Raw genomic sequence first — 25684 nt, forward strand, 5'->3', positions numbered from 1 at the left:
AGATTTTCAGAAGAGAATTGGATAAGTACTTGAAGGGAAAGATAAATGACTGACTGATTGAGAATGCGTAGTGGTGGTGGGGGGTTACAAATTGGATTGCTTTACCCAAGAGCTAACACAGGCCAAAGGCTGTTTTGCTGCGCTGCATTGTTCTTTGCTCCATAAACACTGTAGATCCTTTGATTTTCTTATTATAAGCTGCCTCCTGGTCTTTGTCATTCTACATTTGCGATGTTCACTTTGTCCAGAGGTGCTTACCGACACACTTCCCTGTCTGTCTCTAGGCTGAAGGAATCCAGCAGTCATTCTCTCAGTCACTCTTTGTGGCCCCAAAGGTTGGCGGAGAGCTTTGGTCCAAGGAGGTGCGGTTCACCTTTCCGGATAACGTGGTGAAAGGCAGCGAGATCGCTCACGTCAGCGTGATTGGTAAGGAGCTCTGCTTGCTGTATTTAACTGAACGCCCTCTGGATCCCCCCTGGCATTGCTCTTGGTGAGGCAGAGAACGGACTAGGGACTGAACAGGCTCACGTAGGCCATTCAGTCCCTCAAACCCATTCTGCAATTCAATGAGATCCAACTCTGATTTGTAAATTTTTCCGCCTTGGGTCCACGCTCCTTGAGGCCTTTAACCAGAAAAAAATCTATCGGTAATGAAAGGGAAATACTGCAGCTGCTGGAAATCTGAAATAAAAGCAGGAAATGCTGGAAAGACTCAGTGAATGGAACCCCCCCCACATTTTGAGACTAAGTGTGGTGCACCAGACTCTGTGCCTGAAACTTCATTAACTATGCACGGCTGTGTTCCCCTCTGACAGACCGGTAGCTGATTCATCTGTCCGCCCTCAGCTAACAGGTTCAAAGGTTCTGTTGCCATATTTAAGCACCGATCCAGAACATTCGTATCACTCTCTCCAGTCCACCTGTCTTCACCTGACTGTGCAGGATGTCAGCAACCCAGAAGGAAAAGGCTAGCAATTTCAGAAATGTCCCTCAAAGAACAAAGAACAAAAACAGCCCAGGAAACAGGCCCTTCGGCCCAACGAGCCCGCGCTGCCATTTTAACATTACCAGTCCCCCCCCTCCACCCATGACCCTTATCTATGCTTATGGCATTCCACATTGAGGGAAACTAATTTAGGGACAATTTATTACCTCCAATCAGCCTAAATAGCACATCTTTGGGGTGTGGGAGGAAACCGGAGCACCCGGAGAAAACCCACGCAAGCACGGGGAGAATGCGCAAACTCCCACAGTCACCGGCCCAAATCCATGTGTCTGCACAGCAAACAGTGATAGTCACTGAGCTGTCATGTTGCCCAGCATCTGGTCCAGTTTAAGCACACACTAACGACATGAAGCACTAGGCTACTCTCGAACATTCAAGAGCAGCCCCAGTACAACCCATCGCGTGTGTGCCCCTCGTTGGACAACAAGGCGGACCGATTTAAAACCTGTGAATTAAAAGAGAAAAACATTAGTATCATCCTGTTAGTCTATTCCTTCCTTGCCCCCCCACCCCCCCAAGCCCATTATCTTGCCCCACCTGAACTTCTACCCATCGCCTCTGGAGTCTTCATCTACCCCATACCAGTAAACAAGATGGTAACACTTTGCCCTCCACACCTGCCTCCTCTCCCACCCTTGGCGGGGAAGGAGTGGACAATGAAAATGTCCGCTGACCTTGGGTGGGGTTTTTGGGTCACGGCTCGAGCGAGTCCGTAAAATCCCACCCAACATTTCAAATCCAAATCTTCAGAAATCTATCTACCTCAGTTTTGAAATCTCCATTTGACCCCAAACAGTCTTTTTGGGGGTAGTTCCAGATTCCCACTACTTGCTTTTTTCAACGTTATGTCCCTTCTTTCACGAGTTCCTCCCCCAGCCAAAGGAAATCATTTCTCCACATCAAATCCTTTCAACATTTTAAACACCTGTCCACCCGTCCCCTGATAAGTTGTTTATTCACAGATATGGTCATGTTACTGGGCTAGTGATCAACTCACTTAACCATTAGTCTAGAGAATTATATTTAAATCCCACTAGTGGACTTCAATTTGATTAATTTCAAAAGGAAAACAGAATCTGGGATTAAAAAGCTGATATCAGTGATGGTGGGCTCTCAAAAGATCCCAACATTCCATATGGTTGTTTAGGTAAAACAATCTGCCATCCTTCTCCATTTGATCCCAGTCTCACACCAATGTGGTTGCCTCTTGCCTTCTGAAATGATATGAACAACTCATTCACTTGTGCCAATGGGGCTTATTTGCCCTGAACAATTGAGGTGAATGAAGGCAGAGACTGGGGGTTGGTTGTGTACCAGCCAAAGAGGAGGAACGGCTGGAGGGCCGTCGGAAGTCGCAGGAGGGGATTTGAAGGCACTTAGAAGGGATTGGAGGGCAATGGGAGAACTATGGGAGGACAGTTAGATTGCAGTTGGATGATAGTTGGAGGGAGGTTGAAGGGCAATTGGAGGGAAGTAGGAAGGAAGTTGGAGGGAATTGGAAGGCAGTTGGAGGGAAGTTGGAGGATAGTTGGAGAGAAATTGGAGGGAAGTTGGAGGACAGTTTGAGACAAGTTGGAGGACAGTTGGAGGGCAGTTAGAGGGAAGTTGGAGGGCAGCTGGAGGACGGTTGGAGGGCAGTTAGAGGGAAGCTGGAGGGCAGCTGGAGGACAGTTGGAGGGCAGTTGCAGGGCTGCTGGATGTAAGTTGGAGGCAGTTGGAGGGAAGTTGGAGGAAAGTTGAAGGACTGATGAAATAGTTGACCAGAAGAAGCTGCAGAAAACTCGAGCGGAAATAATAAATCATGAAGAGGGTTTTCATTCAGGCTGGTCGATCTGTGTCAAGGGTGGATTCACCCTCGGGTAAGGATTCAAACACTTTAAAAATGAGCGATGGAGTTTGGGGGTAGTTTAGTCTGGAGTTTAGACTGGAGTTCTTTCCCTTAGTAAACAGAAGATTAAGAGGTATTGAAAATTATTGACGGAGTTTGATAGGTTGAAAATGGAGCAGATGTTTCCACTTTTAGCAGCAGGAGCGGGAGACTATAAGGCAGTCATTAATAAACCCAATATTGACTTTGGGCATAGCTATTTTAGTAAGAGAGTGGTGAGAATGTGGAATTTGTGACCACAGGGAATGGCTGAGGTCAACAGAATAGATGTGTTTGAGGAGAATTTGGATAAACATGTGGCAGAGACAGGAATGAGAAGAAATTCTGTTAGGATCAGATGAAATAGAATGGGAGGAATCTAGCAGGGAACGTCATTGATGGATTGAATGGCATCTAGTTACGATCACAGGTTAGTTTAAAGTTTATTTATTAGTCACAAGTAGGCTTACATTAACACTGCAATGAAGTTACTGTGAAAATCCCCTAGATGCTTGTTTGGGTACACTGAGGGAGAATTTAGCATGGCTCAAGCAGCTAACCAGCACATCTTTCAGACTGTGAGAGGAAACCTGAGCACCGGGAGGAAACCCACGCAGACATGGGGAGAATGTGCAGACTCTGCACAGACAGAAATGGAACCCGGGTCCCTGGCGCTGCGAGGCTGCAGTGCTAACCACTGTGCCACCAGGCTGCCCATGCTGGTTAAGGGTGACTTCCGAAGGGGGGCTGTCAAAGATGTCGGAAGGTGGGGGGTGGTGCGATGTGACAATACCTGGGAACCTGTCACAGTGCCAACTCACACCATTCATCATCGCCCACTCCCTTCACAGTCGGAAGAGTTAAACCCGAAGGCAGTATTGTTGATACGTTCAAGACACAAGGCATGTGTGCAACAACAGAACTAGGCACACGATGGAAAAGTCTCAACAGATTACTGATAGATCTAGTGTCTCGTTCACTTGGCTTCATCCTCTAATCATCAGCAGCGCTCCCAGTTTAGAGGAGCATGTGTTTTTCATCTGAATACATTTCTCAAGCTAACAGGTCTATTTTGGGGAATATAATTTATTGTTACAAAAAAACTTTTTTTTCTTCCTTCTGAATTCAATTCTTATGCGAGACACATCTGCGTCTAATCTATTTCATTTCAAAACAATCATTTTATTTAGACTGAATTGGCCAGATGTGGGATATTTTTCACTTCATTTGCTATTCATTTTCTCTGCCAGTGCTCTCTGTCCTCACCTGAAAGCGCTGTATCTTGCTGGACTGCGGCTCACTGCTTGCCCCTCTCTAGTGCCCTGCGCAAATTTTTTGTTGTTCGACTGTGGGGTCATCACAGCAGCATGTCTTGCAGAGGTCCACACGTGTGGGGCGAAACATCCAGCGAGGGTGACCAGACAGCCAGCGGGAATGGGAACCCTTGCCCCTTTTTCCATCTATGGCTCGGGAATGCTGAGGCCAGTTACTGTGCCTGTATCTCCAACTCGAGCTCAGTTAACTTAGCGCCAGGAATTCAAGGCTGAAATTATGAGAACAGTTTGCATGAAATTTTCTGGCAGTACACAGCAGAGAAGATTGATGGTAAATCTGATGGCAGTGTTAATAATAAAAGGATTCGATAGGAGTGACACACAGAATTTCTTTCTTCTGCGCAAGGAGTCCTGGACCTGGAACAATCTTAGGATTAGATCTTGGTGGTTCAGGGGATGATCTCAGGAAATACTTCCTCATGCAAAGGATAATGGAAATATGAAACTTTAATTTTCTCCTTTTGTGAGATGTGCCTGTCACTGACTAGGACAGCATTTGCTGCTCACCCCCTAGTCGCCCTTCTGAAATTAATCAACCTCAGTTTAAAACTTAACAACTGATGCATTATCCTCTGCTGATGGTGAAGAAAGTCCCCAACTTTTGCCATCCTTTGTGGAAACAAAGAACTCTCACTTCACCAGGTTAAAATCCAACAGGTTTATTTGGAATCACGCGCTTTTGGAGCACTGCTCCTTCCCCAGGTGCCTCAACTGTTGAAGGAGCAGCGCTCCGAAAGCCAGTGGTTCCAAACAAACCTGATGGACTTTAATCTGGTGAGAAAACGCTGGAAAATCTCGGCAGGTCTGGCAGCATCTGTAAGGAGAGAAAAGAGCTGACGTGTCGAGTCCAGTTGACCCTGATGCTTTGACATTTTCCAGCATTTTCTCTTTTGGTTTCGTATTCCAGCATCTGCAGTAATTTGCTTTTATCCGGACTTTCACCTGGTGTTGTGAGACTTATTACTGTGCCCACTGCCAGAACCTCCACATCATGGCTACCATCCTTTACAGATGGAAATACTCCTTAAATTTGCTCCTGAAAGGTTGGGTTCTATTTTTTTCCCCAATACCCACTAGTCCTAGTCTCACTAAAGTAGTTACTCTGGATCTACCATGTCTGTTGCACTTAATATCTTGAAAGTCTCGATTAGTGAACCTTCTGAATTCATGGGAATACAATCCCGGTCTATTGTCATCTCTCTTCAGGCACGACAGTGAAGTCACGGGAGCTACTAACAAAGCTGTTAATGCACAGTAAATATTTCCTGAGCTTCTACCATAAGAACATAAGAAATAGGAGCAGGAGTAGGCCATCTAGCCCTTCGAGCCTGCCCCGCCATTCAATAAGATCATGGCTGACCTGAAGTGGATCAGTTCCACTTTCCTACTTTCTCCCCATAACCCTTAATTCCCCTGTCTATCAGAAACCTATCTACCCGTGACTTAAATATATTCAGTGAGGTAGCCTCCACCACTTCAACGGGCAGAGAATTCCAGAGGTTCACCACCCTTTGAGTGAAGAAGTCCCTCCTTAACTCTGTTCTAAGCTGCCCCCCCACTTCTACCACCATGCAATGCAACATGGGTTCAAGCATTATGGAAGCTCTTTCTCAACAGAATTCTGCGTCTGGGTAAAGGCAGAGCGTGGAAGCTTCTAGCGAAAGCACTCTATCCTGAACTGCACCGCTGCATGGCAATCCAATCCCCCGTCAAGTCGAGGCTCCAGCAGAATTAAAGGCTTATCGACTGAGTTGCTGTCTCCTGTGGGGGCCACCAGTAAATAGAGAAGGACCAGGTTACAAGCCAGGAAAATGGGATTAGCATAGATAGCTCCGGCTGAAATGTGCTCATCAGCTCAGGCCCTTCCAAACAGTACTTTCCACACTTTTCATCCAAGGACACTTGATTAATATCAATGGTCACATTCCTTATTGAATTCTTCAGTGTCAGGCCTGGCTCGCTGGGTAGCATTCTCGTCTCCGAGCCAGAAAGCCATGGATTCAGGAGCTGCTCCAAAAGCTTGAGGACAAAGTCTACCACAAAGCTCTTAGAGGGAGGGCTGCACTGTGGGAGTTTTTGTCTTAAGCCAGCAATCCTGTCTGCCTGGTAAAAGATCCAACGACACTGCTTCGAAGGAGCAGGCCTGGCCAATAATTTATCCTACCCCCGACACCACTGAAATAGCTAACCTAATCATTGATGTCATTCCTCGTTGTTGGATTTTCCAGCGTTTTCTCTTTTGGTTTCAGATTCCAGCATCTGCAGTAATTTGCTTTTACCCGGACTTTAACCTGGTGTTGTGAGACTTCTTACTGTGCCCACCGCAGTCCCACATCTTCACATCATGGCTACCATTTTCTGTGGATAGAGGCACCCCCTAAATGTAACTTTGTTTTAAATGACTCATTTCCTCTTTTCCCCTCCCTTTGCCCCTCACACTCCACCAGAGGAGGGTGTCAAGGTAGCATTCTGCTTTTACTTGGGGCCCTGGGGTACTTGAATCACCTGATGCCTAGCCCACCTTATAACTGGCTTATTTTCATAAAATACACATTTAACGTCTAGGGTTACATTCTATTGATAACAGGATTTATATCTGCTGGGAACTGGGCCAATATGTGGCAACTACAATGCAAATATCAACTAAATGGATCTTGAGAATCAATTCTGTCTTTCAGGTGATATCCTTGGACCTTCTATTAATGGCTTAGAGGACTTGCTCCAGATGCCTTACGGATGTGGTGAACAAAATATGATCAGATTTGCTCCAAATGTCTACATTTTACAATATCTCACAGCTGTAAACCAAGTGAATGAGGAGATCCGGCAGAAAGCTCTGTTATACATGATTCAAGGTGGGTTTTGTATTATGATGATCATAGAACATAGAACACTGCAGCACAAACAGGCCCTTCGGCCCACAAGTTGTACCGATCATATCCATACCTACCAAGCCATAGAACTATCTATAACTCCCAATCCCATTAAATCCCATATACTCATCCAGAAGTCTTTTAAAAGACCCCAGCGAGTTTGCCTCTACCACCACCGACGGCAGCCGATTCCACTCACTCACCACCGTCTGAGTGATAAACTTACCCCTAACATCTCCTCTGTACCTGCTCCCCAGCACCTTAAACCTGTGTCCTCTCGTAGCGACCATTTCAGCCCTGGGAAATAGCCTCCAAGAATCCACCCTATCTATACCTCTCAACATCTTATAAACCTCCATCAGGTCACCTCTCAACCTTTGCCCCTCCAGGGGTCACTTCCGTTCTCGCTAACCTTTTGTCTGGGAGCCACTTTCAGGATCACACTAACAGTCTGCTTCAGCTTGGTGCTGTGCGGCTTTTACACCAGGCCCAAATCCTAACTCTCAGTGAAGCTCCTAAATTTAATCCGGCTGCAGAACCACCAGGCCTTCAACTGGAGGACAACCCAGCTTCTCCACAGTGGTTCATTTCTTCAGCGACAACTCAAGCCCCATGGGGTCAGTGCTGGCTCTGAGTCAGTGGGTTGTGAATTCAAATCCTCCCTCCAAAGACTTGAGCAGAGAAATGGAAAGATAGAAACCCTTTTGTTTAGTTTATTTATTAGTCACAAGTAGGCTTACATTAACACTGCAATTAAGTTACTGTGAGAATTCCCTAGGCGCCACACTCTGGCACCTGTTTGGGTACACTGAGAGAGAATTTAGCATGGCCAATGCATCTAAACCAGCAACGTCTTTCAGACTGTGTGTGGAAACCTACAACCTGCAACCTACAGTGCAGAAGGAGGCCATTCGATCCATCTAGTCTACACCAGCAACAATCCCATCCAGGCTCTACCCCCACTTAGTTGGTGGAGCAGGCTCAAGGAGCCAGATGGCCTACTCCTGCTCCAAGTTCTTATGTTCTTATATTCTAATTCTGTTCCTATATCTTATGAACTTATGGGAGATTCTGAGTTTGTGAAAGGCGCTGGGGGCAACCTTGAGCTTGCTCTTGCCGTCTGTGGCAATACTGGAGGTAGCTCAAGATTCGGCGAAACCTGGAAGTCTCGAATCTTGTCAGCAAGATTGTGATTTCTGATTTTCGCTGTCTTTCACCAACAACGTAATCAGGTTCATGCCCACAGCGGGCGTGATCCTGATTTCAATAGATCTGAATACATTAACGTGTTATTAAAAACCCACCTTGACATATACTGAGCCTGAGGCATATTTTCAAACCTCATTGAAGTGATGTCACCCTGTTGTGGCGATTCCCCTCCACCCCCAGGGGTGCAGTTGTGAGTATAGCCCCTCGGGGAGGGGAATATGGTCAGGCACTGCTCTGGAACTGGCTGGCACTGCCAGCTTGGCACCTTGTTAATCTGGTAATTCCAACTTGTGCCAGGGGTGGTCCACAGTGGGAGCCTCAAGGTGGGGAGGGGGAGGTTTTATTTATTTGTGGTGGTCAGGGGGGGTTGGGGCAGGGCGGAGGGAATTAGATATGGGGGCTGAGAATGCTGCCGATGGCTGTTTGGGTGGAGGGGGAGTTGGGGGAAAGGGGACCGATGTGCAGGGAGAAGTGTGGGGGTGGTGACATTGAATGTTTCCAGGAGTGGGGGGACGGTGGGGGGGAGGGGTCTGATGTTTGGGTACAAGGGGGGGGGGTGTAAATCGGGAAAGGCTTCAGAAATCTAAAGCACAAAAGGATTTGGGAGTCCTGGTTCAGGACTCTCTTAAGGTCAATGTGCAGGTTCTCTCGGCAGTTAGGAAGGCAAATCTTTGTATCCTCAATGGCTACAGGGGAGTTCCCAGAGGACTGGAGAATAGCCAATGTTGTTCCTTTGTTTAAGAACAATTCAGGTAATTACAGGCTGGTAAGCCTTATATCCATGGTGGGGAAATTATTGGAGTGGATTCTTTGAAATAAGTGGACATATTAGCGAGAAGCTACATGGTTTTGTGAAGGGGAGGTCATGTCTCACAAACCTTTCCAAGCTTTTTGAGGAAGTAACGAAGATGATTGATGAGGGTAGGGAAGTGGATGTCATCTACATGGACTTCAGTAAGGCCTTTGACAAGGTCCCTCATGGCAGACTGGTGCAGAAGGTGAAGTCACATGGGATCAGAGGTGAGATGGCAAGGTGGATACAAAGAAGACAGAGGATAGCTGTGGAAGGGTGCATTTCTGAATGGAGGGCTGTGACAAGTGACGTGCCTCAGGGATCAGTGCTGGGACCTTTGCTGTTTGTAATATATGTAAATGATTTGGAGGAAAATGTAACTGGTTTGATTCGTACGTTTGAGGATGACACAAAGGTTGGTGGATTTGCGGATAGCGATGAGGACCATCAGAGGATACAGCAGAATCCAGATCAGTTGGAGACCTGGCAGAGAGATGGCAGATGGAGTTTAATCCAGACAAATGTGAGGTAATACATTTTGGAAGGTTTAATACAGATAGGAAATATAGTAAATTGCAGAACCCTTAAGAGTATTGATCGGCAGAGGGATCTGGGTGTACAGGTACACAGATCACTGAAAGTGGCAACGCAGATGGAGAAGGTAGTCAAGAAACATACAGCATACTTGCCTTCATCAGCCAGGGCATTGAGTTTAAAAATTGGTAAGTCATGTTGCACCTTTATAGACTCTTAGTTAGGCTGCACTTGGAATATAATGTTCACTTCTGTTCGCCATACTACCAGAAGGATATGGAGGCTTTGAGAAGGGTACAGAAAAGATTTACCAGAATGTTGCCTGGTATGGAGGGCATTAGCTATGAGGAGAGTTTGGAGAAACTTGGTTTGTTCTCATTGGAACGATGGAGGTTGAGGGGCGACCTGATAGAAGTCTACAAGATTATGAGAGGCATGGACAGAGTGGATAGTCAGAAGCTTTTTCCCAGGGTGGAAGAGTCAATTTCCCAGGGGCACAGGTTCAAGGTGCAAGGGGCAAGATTTAAAGGAGATGTACGAGATGGATTTTTTACACAGAGAGTGGTGGCTGCCTGGAACTCGTTGCCGGAGGAGGTAATGGAAGCGGATACAGTAGTGAGTTTTAAGGGCATCTTGTCAAATACATGAGTCGGATGGGAGTAGAGGGATATGGACCCTGGAAGGGCAGGGGGATTTAGTTCAGTCGGGCAGTATGGTCGGTGCAGGCTTGGAGGGCTGAAGGGCCTGTTCCTGTGCTGTAATTTTCTTTGATCTTTGCTCTTCGTTCAAGTTCAATGGGAGCATTCATTTCTAGAGGACTAGAGTACAAGAGCAGGGATGTACTGCTGAGGCTGTATAAAGCCCTGGTCAGACCCCATCTGGAGTATTTTGAGCAGTTTTGGGTCCCATATTCGAGGAAGGATGTGCTGGCCTTGGAGGGGATCCAGAGGCAGTTCACAAGAATGTTCCTAGGAATGAAGGGTTTGTCAAATGACGAGCAGTTGAGGAGTCTAGGTCTGTACTAATTGGCGTTTAGAAGGATGAGGAGGAATTTTTTCAGCCAGAGAGTGGTTAATCTGTGGAATTCTTTGCCACAGAAAGCTGTGGAGGCCGAGTCATTGAGTGTCTTTAAGACAGAGATCGATAGGTTTTTGATTTATAAGGGGATCAGGGGTTATGGGGAAAAGGCAGGAGAATGGGGATGAGAAAAATATCAACTCTGATTGAATGGCGGAGCAGATTCGATGGACTAAATGGGCTAATTCTGCTCCTGTACCTCATGGTTTTATGATGCCCTAACTGCTTTGGTGGAGGTGGTGCCAACTCTGATCACACGGGGTTGGGAGGCTGGGAGGGAGACATCACTTCCAAACATGGTGCCCTGATCTGTGCAATCGGGGTTTGTTATGTGTTGAAGCCCCAGCAGGACAGTGTGAAACACATACCCTGCTTTTTTGGGGACAGTGTGGTTTGATCTGGAGAGAAACATACTATTTTTCTCTCTGGAACCAATACTTTTCCATTTTTTTGGAAAGATTTTGCTTGCCATATAACTGCAAGCTTTTCATTCCTTTAAACGTTCCTGCGTTATCTTTCTCAGCTCACACCTTCGTTGCTAGTTTCTTGCAAGCATCTTGGAAGCCATCCTGAAAGCTCGATCTGTTCCGCCACCACCCAGTCTTTGCGCCAAGTCTGAAGGATCACAAGTTTCCTGCTGTCCTGTCTATCGCTCTGCTGGGGAAAATGCAAACAAAACTAACCCAGTAAACGTGTCCTAAAGAGAGACGGTTAGGGACAGATAATGATGAGTGAAGGAAATCGAGGATGTGTAACTGGTTAGAATGCAGAGATCTTGGAGTGGTTCTAGGATTGGAAGAGGTGGGAGATATGGGAGAGGCAAGGGTGTGAAGGGAGATGAAGATAAGAATGGGAATTTGTGACATTGATGGACAGGGAGCCAATGTCAAACAGGTGATGGGTGGCTGGGATTTGTTACTGAGAAACCTCAGCATTTTCTCCTCATGTTGTATTGTGGAAAGGTCTGAAAAAGTAGTTGACATTTCAGTGGAATTGCGAATACAGAAAATCTTCCCATTTGGCTTTGGTCTAAAAGGCAGGAGATGATTTGGTCATTGTGATTTGGTAATGATTTAGTTTTGGTCAAAATCACGCGGTGGGTCGTGCGAGGGCTGCTCTTGGATGTTGCTTCGAGAGTTGCCTAGTGCTTCACGTTGTTAGTGTACGCTTAAACTGGACCAACTGACGGGCAACATGACAGCTCAGTGACTATCACTGTTTGCTGTGCAGTTACAGGGACCCAGGTCGGATCTCCAGCTTGGGTCGGTGTCTGTGGGAGTTTGCACATTCTCCCCGTGCTTGCGTGGGTTTCCTCCGGGCGCTCCGGTTTCCTCCTACACCCCATAAACGTGCTTTTAGGCTGATTGGTGTTAATCAATTGTCCCTAAATTGGATCTCCCTTAATCTGGCGCACATATGATTCTCTAAATTTGCATCCCCTTTATTGTGGAGTCCATGAGATGTAGACAAATGTCGTAGGTAGAAGAAGGATTGGAATGAGGCACTCACTGGGTGTTAAAATAGGCAGCATGGGCTAGTAGGGCCGAATGGCCTGTTTCCTGTGCTGTGTTGTTCTTTGATCTTTGATCATGACCAAACCAAGTCAAAGTCATTAACACCTAGAGAGCTGAGAGAACCTTCTATTCTCCTGAGCATAAACGAGTGATGATGAAATGGAGATGGAGAATAGAACAAAGGCAGGTGAAAGGATGGTGACAAAGAGGATTAATTGTGAAAGAAGCAGAAACACTGTCAGAAAAAGAGATGGATTATGTTTGGTTTTAGCTTTGACCTAGAGTGATCCTTATGGAGATCAGTTTGTACACGCTTAGGAATAAAATAATAGAATCATACAATGCAGAAGGCGTCCTTTCGGCCCATCGAGTCTGTACTGACCACAATCCCAACCAGGTCCTATCCCTATAACCCTCGCATTCACCCTGCTAGTGCCCCTGACATGAAGGTCAATGTAGCATGGCCAACCAGCCTAACCCGCATGTCTTTGGACTGTGGGAGGAAACCAGAGCACCCAGAGGAAACCCATGCAGACATGGGGAGAACGTGCAAGCTCCAGACAGACAGTGACCCAAGCTGGGAATCAAACCTGGGTCCCTTGCACTGTGAGGCAGCAGTGCTAACCACTGTGCCACTGTACTGTCCTTCAACAATAAGTGATTCACCTTTGGATGTTCTGCCAGTGTCCATCTAATTAGAGTCATAGAATCAGAGAGGTTTACAGCATGGAAACAGGCCCTTTGGCCCAACCTGTCCATGCTGCCCTTTTTTTTAAACCCCTAAGCTAATTCAAATTTGTCTCATTTCTGTCTATACCCATCATACCCATGTAACTATCCAAATGCTTTTTAAAAAACAAAATTGTACCCGCCTCTACTACTATCTTTGGCAGCTTGTTCCAGACACTCACCACCCTCTGTGTGAAAAAATTGCCCCTCTGGACACTTTTGTATCTCTCCCCTCTCACCTTAAACTGTGCCGTCTAGTTTTAGGCTCCCCTACTTTTGGGAAAAGACATTGACTATCCAGCTGATTGTGCCCCTCATTAGTCTGTAGACCTCCGTAACAAGAAGTTACGTATCTTTATTGTGTTTTCCTAATGGCAATGAACACAAAAACACAAAACAGGAGTAGACCATGTGGCTTGTTGAGTCTGTTCCACTATTTGATACGATCATAGCTGATCTTGGGTTTCAACTCCACTTTCCCACCTATTCCTCATATCCCTTCATTCTCCAAGACACCAAAGATCTTGCTATCCTGGCCTTAAATGTACTCAACAAAGGAGATCCACAACTCTCTAGGGTAGACAATCCAAAGATCCACAAGACTTTGTGGGAAGTAATTTTTCCTCATAAGAACATAAGAAATAGGAGCAGGAGTCGGCCATCTAACCCTTCGAGCCTGCCCCGCCATTCAATAAGATCATGGCTGATCTGAAGTGGATCAGTTCCACTTTCCCGCTCTCTCCCCATAACCCTTAATTCCCTTGTCTATCAGAAACCTATCTACCCGTGACTTAAATATATTTAGCGAGGTAGCCTCCACCACTTCAATGGGCAGAGAATTCCAGAGATTCACCACCCTTTAACCTGAGTCCAGTGTTTTAGATTTCCCCGATCAGCAGAAGCAATCCCTCAGTGTCCACCCTGTCAAGCCCCTTCAGAAACCTACACGTTTCGATGAGATCACCTCTCATTCTTCGAAATGGAAAAGAATATAAGCCCAGTTTACTTTCCAGCACCGCCCCCAGTGTAATCATCTCTCTCTCTCTGCCAAATCAGCAGTTGGATCCAATTCCCTTCTCAATCTTCAATCTAGTTCCAAAGTAACAATCTTGTTTTTCAGGTTACCAAAGGGAACTGACATACCAAAGAACTGATGGTTCCTTCAGCGCTTTTGGAAATTCTGATGCTTCTGGAAGTACTTGGTAAGAAGGTGGAATCTGACAGACGGGCCCCTTTGGTTTGTACCTCTGGTTTCAAATCTCTCTTTCACTTCACTGTGGAACCAACCCAAAAAGCTGTTGTAAGATTTACAAGTATTTTTCTTCCGCTTAATCACTGAAGAACGTCAAATGGATTACTATCAGCAGGGAATACACTAGGAAGGAACAACCAATTCACATAAGTAAAATGAACAACTTTAGTTCAATCGAAATATGAGAATTCATAGAGAGAGAAACAGTTGCCAGCTATCAACCGATGTCCACAGTTTGAACTATTAGATAGCTGAATTTTCTCTCACTTCTCACTTCACTCCTCACTTTTTTACAAATTTTCTTCTCTCATTCTTTCTCTCTTGCTTTCTCTAACCATCTCTTCTTCCCTCACTTTCCCTTGTTTCTATCTCTTTCTCTCTTGCTCTCCCTTGTTCTTCCTTGTACTCTTGTTCTCTCATGATCGCTCTCTCTCGTTTTTCATTCTCACTTGTTCTGGCTTGCTCTCATTCTTGCTCTTTTCTCCTTTCTTTTGCTGTCTCGATTTTACTCTCTTGTTATTTTGTTCTTTCTCTCTCTCATCCCCACAATCGGGACTCTGTTGGAAATGACCCACCACTCAATAGCTTCTTTTGCTCCTCTCGGAGTCTTTACATAACCTCCTTCCCCTTCAAGTCTGGGGCAAGATGTTGTTGGAATTGGTTAGTTGCACTTTTCAAAGAACTGTAAATATGCAACTTGCACATTGGAAGTTTTGGAAACATGGAGTATCTAATATATATTCAGTAAATATATAATCAGTGCACTCCATTACTCCTTAAATTGGGAAAAGAAATACAATATAATTGGGGTGGCACAGTGGCATAGTGGCTAGCACTGCTGCCTCACAGCGTCAGGGACCCAGGTTCAATCTGGGGTCACTGTCTGCACATTCTCCCTGTGTCTGCATGGGTTTCCCTTGGCTGCTTCGGTGTCCTCCCACAGTCCAAGGGACAGACCAAGTCTTGAAGAGAGGTTCCAAGGTGCATGAGAGAAACTACAAGATGGCTGAGAACCAAATTCTCCATTCTCGCTGGCAGTGGTAAGGGGGTGTGCGTGTCTGGAATATTCCAGCCTCTAGTTTTTGTCCTTGCCTCCTACACTTTTGTCTGTCTGTCCATTTCTGATTTTGTATCTCTGTTCCGGTCACTCTGTTCTGCTCCTTCAACTCTAACCCTTTGTCTCGTCATCTTCATTTTCAAACCTTTTCTTCCCTCTTCACATCTTTCTCCTCTGTCTCATTTTTCTTCTCCTATTCCCTTCCTCCAAGTTCAGTGATATTCTTTCCCCTCTTCCTTCATTTATGACTTGCTTTCTCTCTCTGCTTAGGATTAATTTTGCTCTCATAAAACAGTCTATGTTTTCAATAAATTTAGTTGGAATAACCAAGCTGTCAGCAGTGCGGGTTAGGTTGATTGGCCATGCTAAATCGTGTCAGGGGATTAGTAGGGTAAATGCATGAGGTTAGGGGGTTAAGGCTTGGGTGGGATTGTAATTGGTGTCAACTCATTGGGCTGAATGAACTCCTTCTGCACTGCAGGGATTCTATGACTTCTATAACTTCAAAATATTGTCTAATGATTCAGCCACACATAAACATTACCAATCTTAGACTAAACTAAGTCCTTTTGTGCTCAGAAGTCTTGCAAGGAAGTAAACAACATTGGAAAATCCCCAGCCTTTCATGTCCATTTTGAACTACAGTACAGCATCAAACATTAGGTAGACAATATTTCATCGACTACTGTGAATTGTTTATTAACACTACAAGGGGCTCAAGATTCAGAAATAAATGTTACTGATCTGAGAAAATAGATTCTGTCTTGTCTAACTTATTTTAGTCTCATAAAACTCCTGATGGCAGCTGACTGGTTATTCCAGGTAGATTTATTTCTCATCGGTATTTACTGTTGAGAAAGGCATTGATTTTAGGGAACTTGGGGAAGTAAATAGTAATGTCTTGAGGAGTGTACATATTACAGAGAACGCATCGAGGTAGATAAATCTCTGAGACCTGATGGAATGTATCCCAGGATGTCGTGGGTGGCTAGGGAGGAAATTGCGGGTCCCCTAGCAGAGACATTTGAATCAGGTGAGGTGCCTGAAGATTGGAGAGGGGCAAATGTTGTGCCTTTGTTTAAGAAGGGCTGCAGGGAAAAGCCTGGGAACTACAAACCGGTGAGCCTAATATCTGTAGTGGGTAAGTTGTCAGAAGGTATTCTGAGACAGGAACTATAGGCATTTAGAGATGCAAGGACTGATTAGGGACAATCAACGTGGTTTTGTGAGTGGAAAATCATGTCTCACAAATTTGATTGAGTTTTTTGACAGGGAAACCAAAAAGGTAAATGAGGGCAGTCCAGTTGGCATTGTCTACATTGGACTTTAGCATGGCCTTTGACAAGGTACTGTATGGTAGGCTGTTGCATAAGGCTAAACCTCATGGGATCCAGGGTAAGGTAGCCAACTGGATCCAAAATTGGCTTGACAACACAAGACAGAGGGTGGTGGTAGAGCGTTGTTTTTGAAACTGGAGGCCTGTGATCAGCAATGTGCCTCAGGGATTGGCGCTGGGTCCACTGTTATCTGTTATTTATGTGAATTATTTGGGTAAGAATTTAGGAGGCATGGTTAGAAAGTTTGAAGATGACACCAAGATTGGTGGCATAGTGGACAGTGAAGACAGCTATTTCCGATTGCAATGGGATTTTGATCAGTGGGCCAGTGGGCAGATGAATGGCAGATGGAGTTTAATTTAGATAAATGTGAGATGATGCATTTTGGTAGATCAAATCGGGGCAGGACCAAATCAGTTAATGGCAGGGCACTGGGGAGAGTTATAGAACAAAGAGATCTGGGGGTGCAGGGTCATAGCTCCTTGAAAATGGAGACACAGGTGGGCAGGATGGTGAAGAAGGCATTCAGCATGCTTGGTTTCATTGGTCAGAACACTGAATATAGGAGTTGGGAGTTGTACAAAACATTGGTAAGGACACACTTGGAATACTATGCGCAGTTCTGCTCACCCTATTATAGAAAAGATACTATTCAACTAGAAAAAGTGAAAAGATTTACTAGGATGCCAACGGGACTTGATGGATTGAGTTATGAGGCTGGATAGACTGGGATTTTTTTCCCCGGGAGCATACGAGGCTGAGGGGTGATCTTATAGAGATCCATAAAATAATGAGGGGCATAGATCAGCAAGCTAGTTAATATCTTTTCCCAAAGGTAGGGGAATCTAAAACTTGAGAGCATAGATTTAAGGTGAGAGATACAAAAGGGTTCAGAGGGGCAATTTTTTCACACAGAGGGTGGTGTCTGGAACAAGTTGTAGTAGTAGAGGTAGTAGTAGAGACAGGTACAATTTTGTCTTTTAAAAAGAGCTTAGACAATTACATGGGTAAGATGGATATAGAGGGATATGGGCCAAATGCAGGCAATTGGGACTAGCTTAGTTGTCAAAAAGGGGTAGCCTGGACAAGTTGGGATGAAGGGCCTGAATCCATGTTGCAAACCTCTATGACTCTGTAATACTAACTTGAACTCTCCCTCCCTTTTTATATATCTGTTAGAACTATAATTCCCCAGTGTCACCCGCTAAGGATCAATGTTAACTTTAGCTATTCTGTTCCTTTTCATATACTTGTAGAAACCTTTCAACTATTGGAAACATTTCTGAGTTTCCCTCATTGATGATCTTCTTCTAGTTTTGGCCCCTAATCTTTGAGCCCCTCAGAAGCAGGTTCATCTTTACTTGTCAAACCCCTCCATAATGTTAACGATCTCTATCATATCACCTCCCAGTCCTTTCTATCTGAGGGAAACGAGGAATTCTCCACCGCTGCCAGCAAGAACAGAGAATTTGGCGCTCAGCTAAATCTCCATTCGTAACAGTGGGACTGGAGAATCCCAGCCACGGACATGGTCGGAGAATCCCAGCCACGGACATGGTCGGAGAATCCCAGCCACGGACATGGTCGGAGAATCCCAGCCTCTGTCTTGTCTGGTCTTTATTGGCAGTTAAAATCTCTCAGTTTGGGGATTATTCTTGTAATTCTATTTTGCGCTTTCTCCATGACTTCTCCATCTGTTTTATGATTTGTGGACCTGTTTCCATGCTGTAAACCTCTATGACTCTACCTTGGTCTTAAATGTCTTTTGAAATGTCTTCGCCCCCCTCGCCAAAAAAAAAGGTTGTCTGCCTTTGTGCTGAGATGCTTCTTGCAAGCACAAGACTTTATTTACATCGACACGTTGGTGTTGGATGGAACCATTTCCTGGATAATGAATTATAAGGATAAAAACGGCGAATTCTCGGAGCCTGGGCGAGTTATCCATTCGGAGCTCCAGGGAGGACAGAGTGGCCCTACATCCCTCACTGCTTACATCCTGACAGCCCTGTTGGAAGATCCGAACTACATGGTATGTCTGGTAGTCTTTGTACCACTTCCTAAATAAATGATTATTTCTTACAAAGGACAATGTGACACCAGAGCTTTTTGCATTGTGGAATACCTCCTGCCTTTCTGATTTTTACATATAGAGGCAATATCCAGTGCAAGACCTCAGAGCCAACCCAGACTTACATATCTATAAGCTTGACAAAGGGAAGGGAGTCAGAATACAGACCATACTCAACCAGTCTGCACTTGCAAAATCCAAAATAATTCATCTGCATACAATGTGATTCCACAATTGGGAAGCACATTCTGAACAACCTTGACCGTGCTAATAGTTACACTAAAACAGATCTAAAATAATGAATAACATAAGAACATAAGAACTTGGAGCAAGAGTAGACCATAGACATCTGCGTGAGTCAAAGATCTCATTGCTGCCCAATAGCAGGCAGCCTCTGCAACTGGACAATCCCACCCAATGTTTTGAGTCGGTTTGACTCTAAAGAAGACCCTCTAAAGAAGAGTAATGCAAACTCAAATCATTAACTCTTCGTGGGTGGCATGGTAGCACAGTGGTTAGCACAGCTGCCTCACAGCACTAAGGACCTGAGTTCAATTCCCAGCTTGGATCACTGCCTGTCTGCACATTCTTCCCATGTCTGCGTGGGTTTCCTCCGGGTGCTCTGGTTTCCTCCCACAGTCCGAACGATGTGCAGGTTGGGTGCATTGGCCACGCTAAATTGCTCCTTAGTGTCAGGGGGACTGGCTAGGGTAACTGTAGGGGGTTATGTGGATAGGACATGGGTGGGATTGTGCTCAGTACAGACTTGATGGGCCGAAAGGCCTCCTTCTGTACTGTAGGGATTCTGTTTTCTCCCTCCACCGATGCTGCCAAACCTGCTGTGTTTTTCCAGCATTTTTTTGTTCATGTTTTAGGTATCAGCACCCACAGTAATTTGCTTTTATAGATGAAGTCTGGTTGCTTGCTGCTGATCCTCACAGTTTGATGTTTATCAGTGTGAAGGCACGGAATGATTTGTAGAAGTACAGTGGTGTTGATACTTGAACACCATTTGCCCATTTCTTCGCTTCCATCTTGTTAGCCTGACTTGACAACGATTTCTCTTCCAGAGAAACAATTTATATATGGTGCCAGACTCTGTCGCCTACCTCGAAGGCAAGCTGCGAGATGGAATCCGCAGCAACTACACCCTTTCGCTCGTGACGTACGCCCTGACGTTGGCTAACAGCAGCTACGCTGCAGAAGCCCTCGATGAGTTGAATGAAAGAGCGGATGAGAATGGTAAGTTAGGAAGGCAGCCGTTTTGAAATAGAGTGTATCTTTTTGGAATTTTCTTTGGTAAGATTTAAAGGATTGGGAGTTCGGGAATAAAACAATGAAGATATGTTTTTACTGGGGGAGCGGGGGGGGGGGTCGCCGCTGATTTTCCTGAGAGTTGTAGTAAGCTCATTATCTGTCTCGGGAGATATGGGCTACCCCCAGGGCTGTGAATCACTTCCGTATCAAACATTATCTACTGTGACTGTACGCTGATGTGTGAGTGACAGTCCCTCCCACAGCTGGCACAGATGAGTAGTGTTAGCCTCAGGCTGACTGATGTTTTCTTCCTTCCCTCTCTCCGGGGACAGCTATTAGCAGCCTTTCCCCTGGTTTCTGTGGCTACGACCCATCTTTCATTCCCTCCCTATCTCCTACTTTTAGCGTTGACAAAGGGTCACCTAGGCTCGAACCGTCAGCTCTTTTCTCGTCTCATTGCCAGACCTGCTGAGAATCTCCAGCGTTTTCTCTTTTGGTTTCTGTTTGCCACTATCTGCTCATTCCTTCCGTCCTCTGCTTTCTCCAGGCTCGCCCTGGCTGCTTGTCTCCCGGCACTCAGTCAACAGTGAGGAGTTCCAATGGACCGACTCCTGTCCTAGTCAGCCTGGGACCTTGCTTGCTGGCGTCCTTGTATGGCACGTGTGGACGAGCTGTTGGTCTCGTGCCTGTAGCAAGGTTGCTGTAGAACTTATCTTTGGGAATGTTGCTGTCATCCATTTAGCTCACATGACCCAGCCAATGGAGTCACTTTAAGAGGGAACACATACGAGGATCCCTGCACACTAGGGTACTTCTGTATTTGGCGCCCTATCTTGCTAGGAGATGCCTAATATTCACCTGAAGAACCAGAGGTGGAAGCTGTTCTTGGCTTGAACAAGCTGTACGTGCCTCACTACTGTGTAAAGGAGGCTGAGAATAGAGGCCTGGTACACAGAGATATTTGTATTGTTGGTTACTTCATTGGACTTCGCGAGAGTTTAATGAGGTTTAAGGTGCTGGGGAACAGGTACAGAGGAGATTTCAGGTGTAAGTTTTTCACTCAGAGGGTGGTGAGTGAGTGGAATCGGCTGCCGTCGGTGGTGGTGGAGGCGAACTCATTGGGGTCTTTTAAGAGACTTCTGGATGAGTACATGGGATTTAATGGGATTGAGGGTCCTCGATCAGCCTGGCAAGTATGGATATGATCGGCGCAACTTGGGGGCCAAAGGGCTTGTTTGTGCTGTAGTGTTCTATGTTCTATGTTAAAAGGGGTTGGTCTGAGTGAGGTTTTTACGATGATTAATGCATTTCCTGTGGTGTGGAATCCATGACAAGTGGGTGTAACTGGAACTAGGTCACTCAGGAATTCTGTCCGGAAACATTCCTTCACACAAAGGAATCTGGAACTCACCTCCTCCACAACGGCTATGAGGCTAGGAATCGATGGAAAATTTCCAAATCGAGATTGATGGGTTTTTTTGGCTTCACGATGGTACTAAAAGCTACAAGAGCAAAGCAGGTAAATAAGGTTTAAGATTCAGTTCAGCAATGATCTTACTGAACAGAGGAATAGGCTCGAGGGGTTGAACAATCTTCCCTTCCTCTATCAAAGCTGAACGATGCATTATCACAGACCAATAGAAACTGAGGACTGGGTGGCACCTTTGCAATGATTTGAGGGGGTGACGAGTTAGTGGCCGGAATTTTAGCGCCTCACCCCGGAACCGGGGCGGGCACTGATTGCAGAACGGAATTCTTTGTTGCCCTCAGATGGAATTTTGCCAGCCTCGCCCGAGCCAGGTCGTAAAACACCGACCATTGTATCAAACGCATTTCCCTCTGCACGTTGCCCCCCCCTCTTCAAAAAGCAGTAAATTCACAAAGTTATTTTCTTCTAATTCAAAGATTCGATGGCCGGAATCTTATCGCTGTTCACAGTGCCAGGATTTTCCCAACCTGCTGCAGTGAGCGGAGATTGGACTGGGCGCCAAATTCCCTGACCTCTTTGCAGCAGGAGCAGGAGATTGGCTCAATTATTCCTCTTTGAGCCAAGTGGCGAATATTTCCATTGCACTCTTGACTTTATCAAATCCTAAGACAAATGTGTCTCAGTCATGGTGTAACTCAATCCTGTTCTAATGCAGGAATCTGTTCCACGTAGTTACCTCTTTAAGATCACACCTGACGTGTCTTGTGGACAGAATAATTAAAATTATTTTTGTTTTAAACATCATTCTAGTTCTCTTCATTAACACATTTAATCCCAACTGGCAAATATCAAAGGATTAAAGGTTTTGCTGCCTCGAAAGGGGTGGAAATACTTCAGACATTTTTAAGTATTTCTTGAGGTGAGCAGTTGATGAGAGCAGCAATTGTTGTCCATCCCTCATTGGCTCTGAGCAGGGGCTGATGGCCCATGTTCATGAACCACTGCGACCCCTGTAGTGACATTGATCGCACGGTACTATTCAACGGTCAGCTTTAGGATTTTTAGCATGGCCAATCAACCTAACCCACATATCTTTGAACTGTGGGAGGAAGCCAGAGCACCCGGAGGAAACCCACGTAGACATGGGGAGAATGTGCAAACTCCACGCAGACAGTGACCCAAGCTGGGAATCGAACCCGGATTCCTGGCGCTGTGAGGCAGCCGTGCTAACAACCGTGCCACCGTGTGACCCCACTTACCTCATTAGCAAGCTTTTGATCATTCATCTTCATATTGTCTCATGTGGCTGAGTGAACAAAGAACAAAGAACAATAACAGCCCGGGAAACAGGCCCTTCGGCCCAACGAGCCCGCGCTGCCATTTTAACATTACCAGTCCCCCCCTCCAACCATGACCCTTATCTATTGTTTTATGGCATTCCACATTGAGGGAAACTAATTTAGGGACTAATTTAGTGTATGGCTATTTCTGTTCAATCTCCTAATGAAGAGCTTTGGATCATTTTATTACACACAAGGCTCTACATAAAAAAAACTTATTGTTGTTCCAATTATTCCTATTTGAGCCAAGAGGCGAATATTTCCATTGCACCCTTGACGTTATCAAATCCTAAGACAAATGTGTCTCAGACATGGTGTAACTCAATCCTGTTTTAATGCAGGAATCTGTTCCACATAGTTACCTCATTGAAGGTGGTTGGAATAAGAGTGAACCATACTTCAGTGTGAACATTTCTCTCCTGTCACAGATGGTGTAAGGTTCTGGTCGTCACCCGTAAAGACGTCTTCCTCGTGGTGGGGCCAACACCCCCGCTCGACCGACATCGAAGTTGCTGCCTACGCACTGTTGTCGCACTTGAGGCAGGACAAGCTATTGGAGGGGATTCCCATCATGAGGTGGCTCAGTGAGAGCAGGAACCATCTCGGAGGCTTCTCTTCAACTCAGGTATGCCGAATGCCCCAGTCTGAAGCAGCCTTTGTTTCTGCTCTCTTACACATGTGTGTGCTCATGTGCATGTCATAGAGTTGTGGAATCACATTGCCCAGTCCGCCTGTGCTGGTTCTTTGAAGGAAATATCCAATCTGCCTAATCCTAGCCCTAACCCTAACCCCAATACCCCCCCTACACTATTTCCACAAACGTTGCAATTTTTTTCCTTTTTAACTATTCATCCAATTCTCTTTGGAAAATTGCGATTGAATTTGCTTCCACTGCACTTTCAGGCAGTGAGTTCCACATTACAACAACTTGCTGAGTTAACACAATTCTGCTTATTTTTCCTCCCCACTTCCTTTGTCAATTATCCTAAATCTGTCTCTGTTTACTGAGCCTCCTGCCTGCCAGCGGGAACAGTTTCCCCCTACGCAGCAAAACCGCTCAGTATTTTGAAAATCTCTGTAAATCTCTCCTTAGCTTTCTCCCTCTGAAGAGAGTAATCCCAGTTTCTTCAATGAACGTAGAATCCCTACAGTGCAGAAAGAGGCCATTCAGCCCATCGAGCCTGCACTGACTATCCGATAGAGTATCTTACCCAGGCCTACACCCCGTCCTATCCCCATGACCCCACATATTTATCCTATTAATCCACCTTTTGCACAGAGGGCATGGCCAATGCGCCTAACTTGCACATCCTTGGCGTGTGGGAGGAAAGTTAAGCACCCAGAAGAAACCCATGCAGACACGGGGAGAACGTGCAAACTCCACACACTCAGTGACCCAAGCTGGGAATCGAACCTGAGTCCCTAGCGCTGTGCTAACCACTTCATTGGAGGAAAATCTACAAGTTATGAGGGGCATGGACAGAGCGGATAGTCACAAGCTTTTCCCAGGGTGGGAGGGTCAATTGCTAGGGCACACAGGTTTAAGGTGCAAGGGGCAAGGTTTAAAGGAGATGTACGAGGCAAGTTTTTTACACAGAGAGTCGTGGGTACCTGGAACTCATTGTCGGGAGAGATAGTGGAAGCAGCAGATGTGATAGTCAATTTTAAAGAGCGTCTTGACAAATACATGAATAGGATGGGAATAGCGGGATATGGTCCCCGGAAGGGTCGTGGGTTTTAGTTCAGTTGGGCAGCATGGTTAGTACAGGCTTGGAGGGGCCAAAGATTCTGTTCCTGTGCTGTAATTGTCTTTGTTCTTTGTTTTTTGAAAAGGATACACATTCCTATCTGCCAGAGGCATTCCGTTCTTCCACTTTGCCTCATCCTCACCAAAATTACCATAGAACCATAGAAAATTACAGCTCAGAAACAGGTCTTTTGGCCCTTCTTGTCTGTGCCGAACCATTTTTTGCCTAGTCCCACTGACCTGCACTTGGACCGTATCCCTCCACACCCCTCTCATCCATGAACCCGTCCAAGTTTTTCTTAAATGTTAAAAGTGGCCCCGCATTTACCACTTTATCCGGCAGCTCATTCCACACTCCCACCCTCTCTGCGTGAAGAAGCCCCTCCCTAATCTTCCCTTTAAACTTTTCTCCTAGTTTTTTGCGCCTAGTTTGGGGGCGTTTAAGAGTTCCGTGGATAGGTTTATGAATGGTAAGGGTTTGGTTTAGGTTACAGGGTCATTGTTTTTTAACTGGTCGGCGCAACATAGTGGGCCGAAGGGCCTGTTCTGCGCTGTAATGTTCTATGTTCTATGTTCTATGTTCTTTCACCCTTAACCCATGCCCTCTGTTTTTTTTTCTCCCCTAGCCTCAGTGGAAAAAGCCTGCTTGCATTCACTCTGTCTATACCCATCAAAATCTTATACACCTCTATCAAATCTCCCCTCATTCTTCTACGCTCCAGGGAATAAAGTCCTAACCTATTCAATCTCTCTCTGTAACTCAGCTTCTCAAGTCCCAGCAACATCCTTGTGAACCTTCTCTGCACTCTTTCAACCCTATTTACATCCTTCCTGTAACTAGGTGACCAAAACTGTACACAATACTCTAAATTCGGCCTCACCAATGTCTTATATGTCATGTTTTAGCTCATTAAGAGAACAAATCAGTGTGATTATTCCCAATTTCAGACACATCTCTTGTATGTGGTTAAAATTAATGGATGGAGGGAACCCCTGGATTCCCCTTTGTCTGGGAATGTTTTTATGGATTGCTGACGGAATTCTCCAATATGTTCACTTGATTTTAGGACACGGTGGTTGCCCTCCAGGCTTTATCCCAGTTTGCAGCTCAGAGCTTCTCCCCTACGACGAACCTCACAGTGTTGGTCAGTGCGCCCGGGCTCCTCACCCCAGCAAGCTTCACCGTCACCTCCAGAAACGCGATTGTGCTTCAGACTCAACAGGTACCGTGCACCGCGCATCACACAACAGCCCGGGCTCG

The 25684-nt window shown here is 45.7% G+C and overlaps 1 protein-coding gene across 1 annotated transcript in view; it reads left to right on the forward strand.

Annotated features, from left to right (window-relative positions):
* cd109 (CD109 molecule) overlaps positions 1-25684 on the forward strand; it is a 110812-nt gene that overhangs the window by 63393 nt on the left and 21735 nt on the right. The window contains exons 22-28 of the mRNA XM_080199866.1: positions 285-426; positions 6886-7062; positions 14057-14138; positions 18383-18611; positions 19721-19892; positions 23105-23301; positions 25491-25646. Coding sequence (XP_080055992.1) covers positions 285-426; positions 6886-7062; positions 14057-14138; positions 18383-18611; positions 19721-19892; positions 23105-23301; positions 25491-25646 — 1155 coding nt within the window. The remainder of the gene's footprint in view (positions 1-284; positions 427-6885; positions 7063-14056; positions 14139-18382; positions 18612-19720; positions 19893-23104; positions 23302-25490; positions 25647-25684) is intronic.

Source organism: Carcharhinus amblyrhynchos, chromosome 12 (assembly GCF_965287045.1).
Source record: "Carcharhinus amblyrhynchos chromosome 12, sCarAmb.v2.hapA, whole genome shotgun sequence".
Taxonomy (NCBI): domain Eukaryota; kingdom Metazoa; phylum Chordata; class Chondrichthyes; order Carcharhiniformes; family Carcharhinidae; genus Carcharhinus; species Carcharhinus amblyrhynchos.